At 55.6% G+C, this 9,967-nt stretch overlaps 1 protein-coding gene across 1 annotated transcript in view; it reads left to right on the forward strand.

The window, feature by feature from the left end:
• Positions 1-6,733, forward strand: part of GRM4 (glutamate metabotropic receptor 4) — a 42,929-nt gene extending 36,196 nt beyond the window's left edge. Inside the window, exons 9-10 of the mRNA XM_054181243.1 lie at positions 3,134-3,380; positions 6,613-6,733. Coding sequence (XP_054037218.1) covers positions 3,134-3,380; positions 6,613-6,662 — 297 coding nt within the window. The 3' untranslated portion in view covers positions 6,663-6,733. The remainder of the gene's footprint in view (positions 1-3,133; positions 3,381-6,612) is intronic.
• Positions 6,734-9,967: the final 3,234 nt, after the last annotated feature.

Consider the following 9,967-nt stretch of genomic DNA (forward strand, 5'->3'; position numbering starts at 1 on the left):
TAACAGAGGATCTAAAGAAAGAGACAATTTCCTGTGCTGATAACGCGGCAGCTGAACAGCGGTGTCATTGTCTGGTTCTCTGTTTATCACATTTGCTTTCAGCGAGGGAAAAGAAGGAGAGAAGAAGAAATGAGGAGGACTGTCCAGTGGTTTGAGCAGCTTTTCCCTTCCCTGGCACCCGTGGTGGTGCAAAACCTCTCATAGCTGGGTCGGCCCTGGATTTAGAGGAGGGGGTTGCTCATTAATGGCAGAGATTTGCTTTAGGACAAACACAACCTGTGCAGGGCTGTGCCCTGAGCCAGGGCTTCTCCCCCCGGGGCAGGACGGGCTCATCCAGCCCTGCGGCGAAGGCTGAGCCCAGCGCTGGGCCTGGGGACTCGTGCTGGGTCATTTAGGGTTGCTGCGATGCCTCGACGCAGCGTCATCATCCTGAGTCAGAGACAGGCTGTGTTCTTTGATCCCATCCACGAAGCAGCGGACGCTGCTGAACCCGGAGCTGTAACTTCTTTTATAACCCGCAGCGCGCACCTCAAAGGGCTCGGGAGGAAGCTCAAGCGTCGTTAACGGCGGGGCAAAGTGGGGTCCTGGGTTGGAAACCAATTAAGAGAGTAAGAACGAAAATCATGAGAAATGGTCATTTTTTTGATGTGGGAAAAGGTTAACTGTGCTGTGCTTCATGGCTGTGTTTAGACTCCAGGCTAAAAATATTTCTCTCTGAGCTGAAAAAGGGGCTCGCTGTGGCGTGACGCAAAGCTGTTGAGGTTAGTGCAGAAAATGGGGCTGTTCCTGGCAACTGGATCATTAGGGTGAAGGCGGCCCCTTGAGACCCCAAAAGTGCTGCAGGGGTTTGAGGAGGATGAAGAGACGGGGGGTCCTGGAGCTGGTGCCACCCGGTCTCTCGGCAGAGGGGAGTCCCCGCTGGCACTGGGGGCTGGAGTCCCGACCCAGGCGCGGAGGAGGCAGAGTGCCCGGAGACGTCTTGTCTGAGCTCCAGCTCAAGCTGCTCTCTCCATCTTTGCCGAAACGCCTCCGAGTCCCGAGGCACAGGTGGGAGTCGCTGCAGAGGCAGGAAATATGGAAATCGCTGGGTTGAAAAGTGAGCTTCCTCCGAGAGGCATCTGCGGAGGACCAGGAGGGTGGGCAGGCGGCAGAGCTGGGGGGGTGAAGGGCTGCAGAGCCCCAGCCATGTCCCACAGGGTGTCACACTGGTGCCAAGCAGGGCTGTGCCAGTCCCTGGGACAGGGCTTGGGGTGCCTGGAGTTGGTTTTCCAGCGCTGCCCTCTTTCCCGGCAAGTCCAGGACACTCACGGCAAAGTCTGGAGAGTTTCAGCAAGGGAAAAAAAAAATGGAAGAAAAATAAAAGAAGAGCAGATATTCTGGCACAGAGATATGTTTTGACTTTCCTTGACGAAATGACATTTTTATTTCCAAAAACTGCCTAGATTGACTGCGCGCATATATAGAGAGAAGGTGGAACAAACAAACCCGCGCATGTGACAGCAATAGGTTTTATTCTGGGGACAAACAAAACTTTTCCGTTGACTCAGAGCAAGCTTTGGTGCTTTTTCTTTTTTCTTTCGGCTTGAGTTGAAACACTTTTTTGGGCATGTGTGCTTGTTTCTGAAGCAGGAGAAGAGAGTGAAATGTTTCTTTGCATGGTCACACCTGGGACTGCGGGTCCTGGGGTGGGATGGCAGCTCCGGCCGGGAGCTGTTGCCTCCCACTGGCTCTCGCTCATGGCTTGGAGTTGCCTCCGTGCACCTTCTCCCCTGGGAGCCGTGTGGAGCCGCTGTGCTCAGCTTCTGTCCTTGGTCACCTTTTTGCTCTATTGACACGAGAAAACGAGCCCCCAAGGAGGTGGGGAACCACTGCCCCCCCTGACGCTGCAGCCCCCTGGCTCCTCCAGGTCCTGCCACCTTGCCCGGCACTAAATCCCATGCGGGAAACGACTGCAGAAGAAACCCCGAACACCAAGCTGTGACTGAGCCATGGGGTAAAGTTCAGAAACTGCTTTAAGCCTCCTAAAACCTTGTTAACAACTTGCAAAACAGCCCCGGCGTCTGAGCACAGCTGGAAAAGAAGAAAAGGTGCGTGCAAAAGCACCTGAAGACCCAGAAAACTCTCTCTGCTCAGCCTGGAGAGGCCCAACAAGGGACCTACGTGGTAGAGGAGATGACGGTGGAGAGGACAAGCCCTGTGCTGGGAGCAGGGATGCTGACGGAGCAGGGATGCTGACGGAGCAGGGACGCTGACGGAGCAGGGATGTTCGTGGAGGGGCTCTCCCGCCTGGCCTCCCGTGTTGCTCAGGGACAAGAGGTGGGGGTGGGCGGAGGGAGAGGGGTCTCTTCACCTCCCGTCGCCACCTGCTTCAGATGCCCCCGGCTTGCGAGGAGCCTGCCAAACGCTTTCCATAGAAAAATGGATTATTCTACAGTCAGATTAATGGGCTTTCATTTTGCAAAACATCTGTCACTGTTAGTCCTGGACAGTGAGCGTGAAATTAGTTTTGACTGCAGAAAGGCAGCGTCGGTGTGTAATATGTGACTTACATGACAACGGCCCAGGGAGCCAGCTGGGGAATGGGAATTACCTGTTGAAGGGAGACGGGGGAGTGAGGAGTGCCCCGGCTGTGTGTGTCCTTGCTGTGCCCATCACCGTGGCATCAGAGCTCCTGCCCTGTGGCTGGTGGGGTGCGCTGTGGGTGACGGGGAGGAGAGAGGGAGGGTGAAGAGGGCGGGGGGCTCCATCTCTGGTGATGTTTTTGAGTCGGGGTGCCGGCAGGTTGCTGCCGGAGCGTGCATGGGTGCTGGGAGGGCTGGGTACACACGGAGGCTGTGCCAGGGTCCCGAAACGCAGGTCAGGGCACCAGCACAACCTCCCCGTGTTTGCAGGTGGGGAAACAGCAAAAGTGGGTCGGAGGCTTCTCCAGGTGCACCTTGATCCATGCAACAAGTTGAGTCTGATGTTTGAGATCCAATACTGCCAACATTTCCAGCCCTGTCTCCCCACCCCTTCATTTATTTAACCCCAATGTTTCCACTTCCCTCTGTTTTCTCTCCTCCTTTCTCAGCTGAACCTTTCTGGATCCTTCAGAGACGTGGGTGGTCTCAGCTCATGCCCTTGTGTCTTGCAGATGTACATCCAGACCACGACGCTCACCATCTCGGTGAGTCTGAGTGCCTCGGTGTCCCTGGGCATGCTCTACATGCCCAAGGTGTACATCATCCTCTTCCACCCGGAGCAGAACGTCCCCAAGCGCAAGCGGAGCCTCAAGGCGGTGGTGACAGCGGCCACCATGTCCAACAAGTTCTCGCAGAAGGGAGGTTTCCGCCCCAATGGAGAGGCCAAATCGGAGCTCTGCGAAAATCTGGAAACACAAGGTAACGTGGCTCCCCGTGGGGTTGGGGAGCTGGTCTTGCTGGGGACTGATGTGATTCCAGGATGCCCAAAGCCTTGGCTCACTGGTGGGCTGTAGCCATGCTGTCATCCATGGGCGCAAGCAATGCCGACAGCGCTGCTCCTTGGCAAAGGGACATCTCAGCCCCTCCTGCCCCATGGCTTGGCCCACCATCCCCCAGTAGTGAGGGCAGGGTGGGAAGGGCTGCATCCCGCAGGCTGGGGGCCACTCTGCTCCCCGCCGTGCCCAAAGCACCCCGAGAAGGGAGGTGTGCTCCGGGTATCCAGCTGCATCACGTGTAGGGATTCCTGGCTCTCAGGAGGGGACAGCATCATCTCCTGTCTGTGGGCAGGGGAGATTCCCCCTTCCTTCATTTAGCCCGAGAAAAGCTGTTTTCCATCGCAGCAGCCATGTGGGTGAGACAGGACGTGTCCTGCCTCCCTCTGATTGGGGTTACTCCTGGTGCTCCCATCCCTCCCCAGGCCCGTTTACATTATCCCGTGGGAAGTGCTGCCGGGTGGCTGGCATGGGAAGTATGCTGGAGACACGCTCACGCCGCTGCTGGATGAGATGCCAGCTGGGGCACGTGGAAATCTGCTCAAACACTCGGAGAAGGATCCTAATGTCAGCCCACCCTGGGTGCACAGAGCTGCTCCCGGGAGGGCTCTGCTGTGGCTCATGGGGAAAGGTGTTCGGTGCCCGGGGGCTGTTCCGGGGGCCGGGCAGGAGCTAAGGCTGACACAGGGGCAGAGCATCTGTCTCCCCTGGGAAGAGAGGCTGGGGGCTCAGAAAACGCTGGGAAAGTGGATGCATGGCTGTTCTGCATTTGTGTTTCCAAAAACAGAGCCTTGCAGGAGGAAGGAATGATTGGAGCCAATGCTGATGGGGTCCTTTAAGAAGGGAAATCCTATTTGGGCTAAATCTGAAGAAAACCTCACAGATATATGTGTTCCTCACGTACCAGCACAGTTTCTGGGTTCTAGAGACAGTGGGATGGAGACCAAACAGCACTTCCATGGAAAGCCATGATTGTCTTGTAATCCCATACTTGCTCTGTTTCCAGCCTGAGTTCTTTAATATCCCTTGGCATCTGTGCATAACCTCCGTATCCTCATCGCTCTCTGTAATGGCTCTCGCTGGCAGTCGCTCTGTACGCGATGTCTCTCCGTAGGCAGTCTCTCTGCATAATTCACTCTTTCATCTACCTATCTGCATTGTGAAGGGCAGCTGCATGGTCAGACCCCCCTCACTGCCCATGCTGGCGGTGGCTTTTGTCAGCTGCTATCGCAGATCTGTGTGGTCTGCGATCCTATGCCAACGTGGCAGTGGGTAAGGGTCCCTCTGTCCCCCCCATTTTGTCTGTGCAAGAGATGCTTCATGCAAGGCTGGGGGTTCCCCATGGTAAGGGCTTGCCGGGATCATGTCAGCCCAGTCCTGGGGAGCCACCTGGTGCCAGACCCCCCATGGCATCAGTGTCACAGGCTGTGATGCTGCAGGAGCATTGGCATGTGTGATCTTTTCTCCCTCCAGCCACACGCAGCTCCTGGCCAGGGCTCTGTGAGCACAAAGAGCTCAAACACCCTTTGCAGCAGGGCTTGGAGGCCCAGCTGCAGCGAGCACCTCGTCTGGGACCTGAACCCAAACATTCCCATATGCTCTCTGCTGCGTTGAGCTTCCTTCTCCCCCGCGGGACTCGCAGCAGGACCCTCTGAGGATCATACATGCCGGGAGCAGGGAGAGCTGAGCCTCCCGTCTGCTGCATCTCCGGCTCCGATGTGTCTCGCATGGGGAATACGGGAGCTCGGCGTGAACGGGGCTGGCAGCGCGTTCCCAAGGCATGCCAAGGTGGGGAGCTGGGCATGGCATCAGTGCTGGTGGCAGGAGGGATGGTGGGGTTGTCAGCGCAGGACAGAGGAGCCGTTTTACACTCTGGCACTGGCGGGTCACGTATCCTTAAATAAACAACAGAATAAATAATTCACAGGGCTTTGATATGGGCAGATTGGCTAGGAAAACATTGCGGCTAACAAATAGCTCTGTCAGCTCTAATTTCTTATGGCCTATCTAATTGTTATCTGGGAATACCAGTCTGAAATCTGCAGCAAGGTTCATTTGTCAGCGAGGCACCGAGACGGAGGGAGAGCTGCTGGTCGGCCCCTCTGCGCGGTGCCGTAGGGATGGTCTCTGCAGAGGATGCATTTGTGCTGCTCGTGGTGTCTTGGGCTTTGCTGTCTGTCCCAGCACTTGTCCGTGTCCTTGGCTGGAGGGTGTCTGTGTGTCTCCTGAGCCCCGTGGTACCTGGGGATCTCATGGTGGCCTCTCCGCAGTGCACCATGCCCGGGCGAAGCGCTGAGACAAGCCAGGGTGTTGCAAGCTGCTGCTTCCACCTCTCCCTGAGCTGTGGCTGCCGCTAAAAGCAAGTGACATGCTGCAGCCTGCGAGCCTGAAGGCAGTGGTGCAGCCCTGCAGGGAGCAGGAGGATTTATTGCTATCTGGCGTTTTTCTAGCTCTGGGCCTTGCTGCGGCTCCCCCGGTGTCAGTGTGGGACGCGTGGTGGCTTTGTAGCCATGGCTGCCCCCTCTCCTTGTGTGTTCAGCCCCGTCCCGAGGGCTGGTGTGTCTGGGGAAGATGGAAGGTGGCCAGCAGGTTTGTGTCCGTGTTCTCCTCCAGCACCCGAGCGTGGGCACAGGGATCCCTGGTGAGGGCGCAGCCGGGCTGGCTGGCTTTGTGCCACCCGCTGCCGGCACTGCCTGTGCCCTGCTGCTCCGCTCCCAGCTGCCACGGAGCGGCGTCCAGGGGTGCAGGGTGCCCAGCTTGGACCCCAAATCTGCTCTTGCAGGGCTGGGGCAAGCCGAGCTTTTAGCAACATGGAGCATCTGCGGGTTTGTCTGTAAAAGGTTGCTGAAGGAAGTGAATGGGAGCCTGAAAGCACATCCCCTGTAGCTCACACCACATCCCGAGGTGTCTCTTTGGGACGAACTGTCTTTAGAGAGCTCCCAATGGCTGCCGTGGGGCTCAGCCCCTCTGCCATGGCTCAGTGCCCTCACAGGGAACGATCCCGAGTGCTGGCGCTGCCTGGATCCATGAGCAAACCCCACGTCACGTCCCCACCAGCATCTCCTGGCAAGACTCTCAGGTCAGGGTGAGGGGACACGAGCCAGAAAGGGAGCATGGACTTCCTTAATGATACATGTGAGGTTTGTCTCTCTTTCCAGCACTGGCTACCAAACAGACCTACGTCAGCTATAGCAACCACGCGATTTAGCTCCAGCCATCGCAACTGCCTGGCGGAGAGGGAAGCTGCGGATGCCACGACGCGGGAGGGAGCTGGGTCGCATCGCTCGTCACAGGACGCTGGAGGGGCACCCGGACGGGATGGGGAGGTGGCAGCCGGGGTAAACGCTGCCGGCTGGGCCGCTGGGCAGGGCTCCCGGGGAAGATGGCAATCAACAGCAGCAAAAAATAAAGAAAGAATAAAAACAAACCACCGACCAACCGACCACCGTGACAATGCATGCCTCCCCACGGAGGAAGAGGAACAGTGGAGCAGGGGGGGACGTAGCGCGGGGAAGAGGTGACGGACTTCGGCAAGTCTTTGGGGTTTTTTTTTTCCCTGTATCTTGGCAAACAACAAAAAAATAGAGACCCAACATTTTCCCTTTTCTGGAATTTGTGAGATTGTTTGTGGTTGTGCAGAACCTTCTGTTTTCTCTTTCTTTTTGTTTCTTTTAATCTTCCATTTTCTTTTGTTCCTGTCTTCCTCCGTCCCTCTTCACTCTCTCTCCCGTATCCTACCAAATCCTATATGTTGCAAAAAGGAAAAATAAATAAAAATACATAAAATTTAAATAAAAAACAGATGACAAAATAAAATAAAATAAAACCTAGACTGTGTTCAAAGTGCTGATTTCTATAGGTGGTTAATTAATGTATGTGATGACCATATGGATTGAAATATGTCTGCTTTATGTACTGACCAGTCAAAAAACAAAAACACACAAAAAAAACAAAGTTCAGTGCCTGGATGTTTATGAATTATTCAATGACTGTGTAGAGCATGATCATTTTTATACGAGGAGATTTCTAATAAAAGACCATGGTTTTGCACTCGGCGTTTGCTGTCTCTTGGTGAGTGTTCGTTCCAGGCTCCAGGAGGTGACTCTAGGATGATGGTGCAGGTTTTGGGTGGCCAAATGCTCCAGAACACCACAGGGCTTGGTGTCCTCCCTCTCCAGGCCATCCTGGAGCAGGATGGGGAGCAGATCGAGGGAGGTCATCCTCCCCCTCTGCTCTGCCCTGCCCTGGGGAGGCCACATCTGGAGCGCTGGGTCCAATTCTGGGCTCCCCAGTTCAAGAAGGACAGGGAACTGCTGGAGAGGGGACAGCAAAGGGCTACCAAGATGCTGAGGGGACTGGAACATCTCTCTTATGAAGAAAGGCTGAGGGATTTGGGTCTTTTTAGTCTGGAAAAAAGACGACTGAGGGGGGATTTTATCAACGCTTACAAATACTTCAAGGGTGGGTGTCAGAAGGATGGGGCCAGGCTCTTCAGTGGTTCCCAGCAACAGGACAAGAGGTAACGGGCACAAACTTGACCATGGGAAGTTCCATCTCAACACGAGGAGGAACTCCTTTCCTGTGAGGGTGGCAGAGCCCTGGCACAGGCTGCCCAGAGAGGTGGGGGCGTCTCCGTCTCTGGAGACATTCCAAACCTGCCTGGACGCGTTCCTGTGCCACCTGCTCTGGGTGACGCTGCTCTGGCAGGGGCTTGGAGGGGATGATCTCCAGAGGGCCCTTCCAACCTCTGCCAGTCTGGGATTCTGTGCGCCAAACAGGGTCCTTGCGAGGGGATAGGACAGGGAGAGGAGAGCTCAGCATCACCTGGGCACATGCTGTAGCCCGTACTTGCCCCAGGGCTCAGGGCCTGGGGCAGGATCTGGGGCAGAAAGGGCTGATTGCTCCTCGTTTGCTCTTCTTCTAGGTGGGGATTGAGGCTGCAGGGATGGAGCAGGGAGGAAGGGACTTCCCAGGGCTTTCTTTTTCCTCTCCTTCAGAGGAAGGGCCAGCTCCACCCTTTCCCCTAGCCCAGCTCCACCTGGGCTAATTAGGGAGTTACCAGCTAACAAAAGCAGCTCTGGCCTCCTGCTGGGAGGGTTTCTCTTCCTGGCTCCACTGTGTCTCATGGGGGACAGCACAGCCTGGTGTACAAGGTATGGGGCTCTTTAAAGAGTCTTGATTTTTGCCTGTTTTGGGGAGGTTTGGTGTGTTTGCTGCTGGTGTCACTGTGCTCTGGGAAAAGGGCCTTGGAAAGGGGGTGGCTGTGCTTGTTTACTGTTGGGTGAGGAGAGGGTGGTCCAAGCTTGTCTTTCTTCTGGAGCTCAAATGGGGGGAGGTGGGGAGAGGAGGCAGGGGAAGGTGGTGCTGCCTGCCCCGGAGAGGTGGGCTGCCCCCAGGTTTTGGGTAGGTTGTTGCTTTCGATACTCAGCAAAAGCTCTGGAGCTGGTGGAAGTGTCCTGACCTAGCACAGGCAACGAGGGTGCTGGGATGTCTCCCCGTCCCTCTGCATGTGTTCTCCCTGGCCCAAGGATGCCCATATATTCCCTTCTCTGAGTATGAGTGATGTTACCCCTGTGTTTTGCACATTTCTAGATGTATTTGTGTATTAATCACAGCTCTGCTTTCGCTCTGGTGGGTCGCCCAGGCTGTGTGCCCTGGGGATGGGAGATCTCGGTGCCGCTCTGAGCCCCGCGGGGAGCTTCAGCCATTGATCAGGGAAAGTGACTGTTCCCTGCTGGCATGGAGAGGACAGAGCGCGGCTTGGAGGCAGGAGTTAAAAAAAGAAAAAAGAACTATAATGAAAAGCTTGAAACTTTGATAAGATCATACTTGTCAAAAGAGCTTCTCGGGAGAAAAGAACCTGCTCTGTTCCCACCGCATCCATCACTGTCGGATCGGATGTGAAATGCTGCCTGGTTCAGAGGGCTCCCAGAAAACCCAAGTTGATGTCTCTGGTGCTGTTTCTAGCTCTGAGGTATTGCTCTGCTGTTTTTACAAGCAGCTTTCTACTCTGAACTCTGCCTGATAATGACTGGCAAGGTGGATTCTACCTTAATTACAGCATCTCCCTCCCTCCCTCCCCTTGCAGTGTCTGTGAGGAGGGACGCTCTGCGTCTGCCAGAGAGGTTGTGGCTGGGAACTGACCATGCTGCCACCAAGCAGATCTTCCAGGCCTGTCTGTCCTCTGATGGTCAGGGGAGTTCCGCAGGGCATGGTGCGGACACTGGAGCTGGATGGGGTGCAGGAAAGAGGAGACCTCTAGTAGCGAGATGGTCTGCCTGGGTTGATGCCTCCTACCAGGCAGGATGCAGAGAGCTGTGCTGATCTAACTGCTTCACTAGCTCGAAGAACTATTTTTTTTTTTTTTTTTTTATGTGCAAATACTTCTTCAAGGTGTTGCTCTCTGTCTTTCTTGTCCTCAGACATTTCTGCCTTCAAGCTGCTTCCCTAGACACGCAGCCAGCCCTGGAGCGCGTCCTGCCCGCCGCTCGGGCTGCCAAAAGGCGTGCAGAA

The sequence above is a fragment of the Rissa tridactyla genome, chromosome 21 (assembly GCF_028500815.1).
Source record: "Rissa tridactyla isolate bRisTri1 chromosome 21, bRisTri1.patW.cur.20221130, whole genome shotgun sequence".
Classification (NCBI taxonomy): Eukaryota; Metazoa; Chordata; class Aves; order Charadriiformes; family Laridae; genus Rissa; species Rissa tridactyla.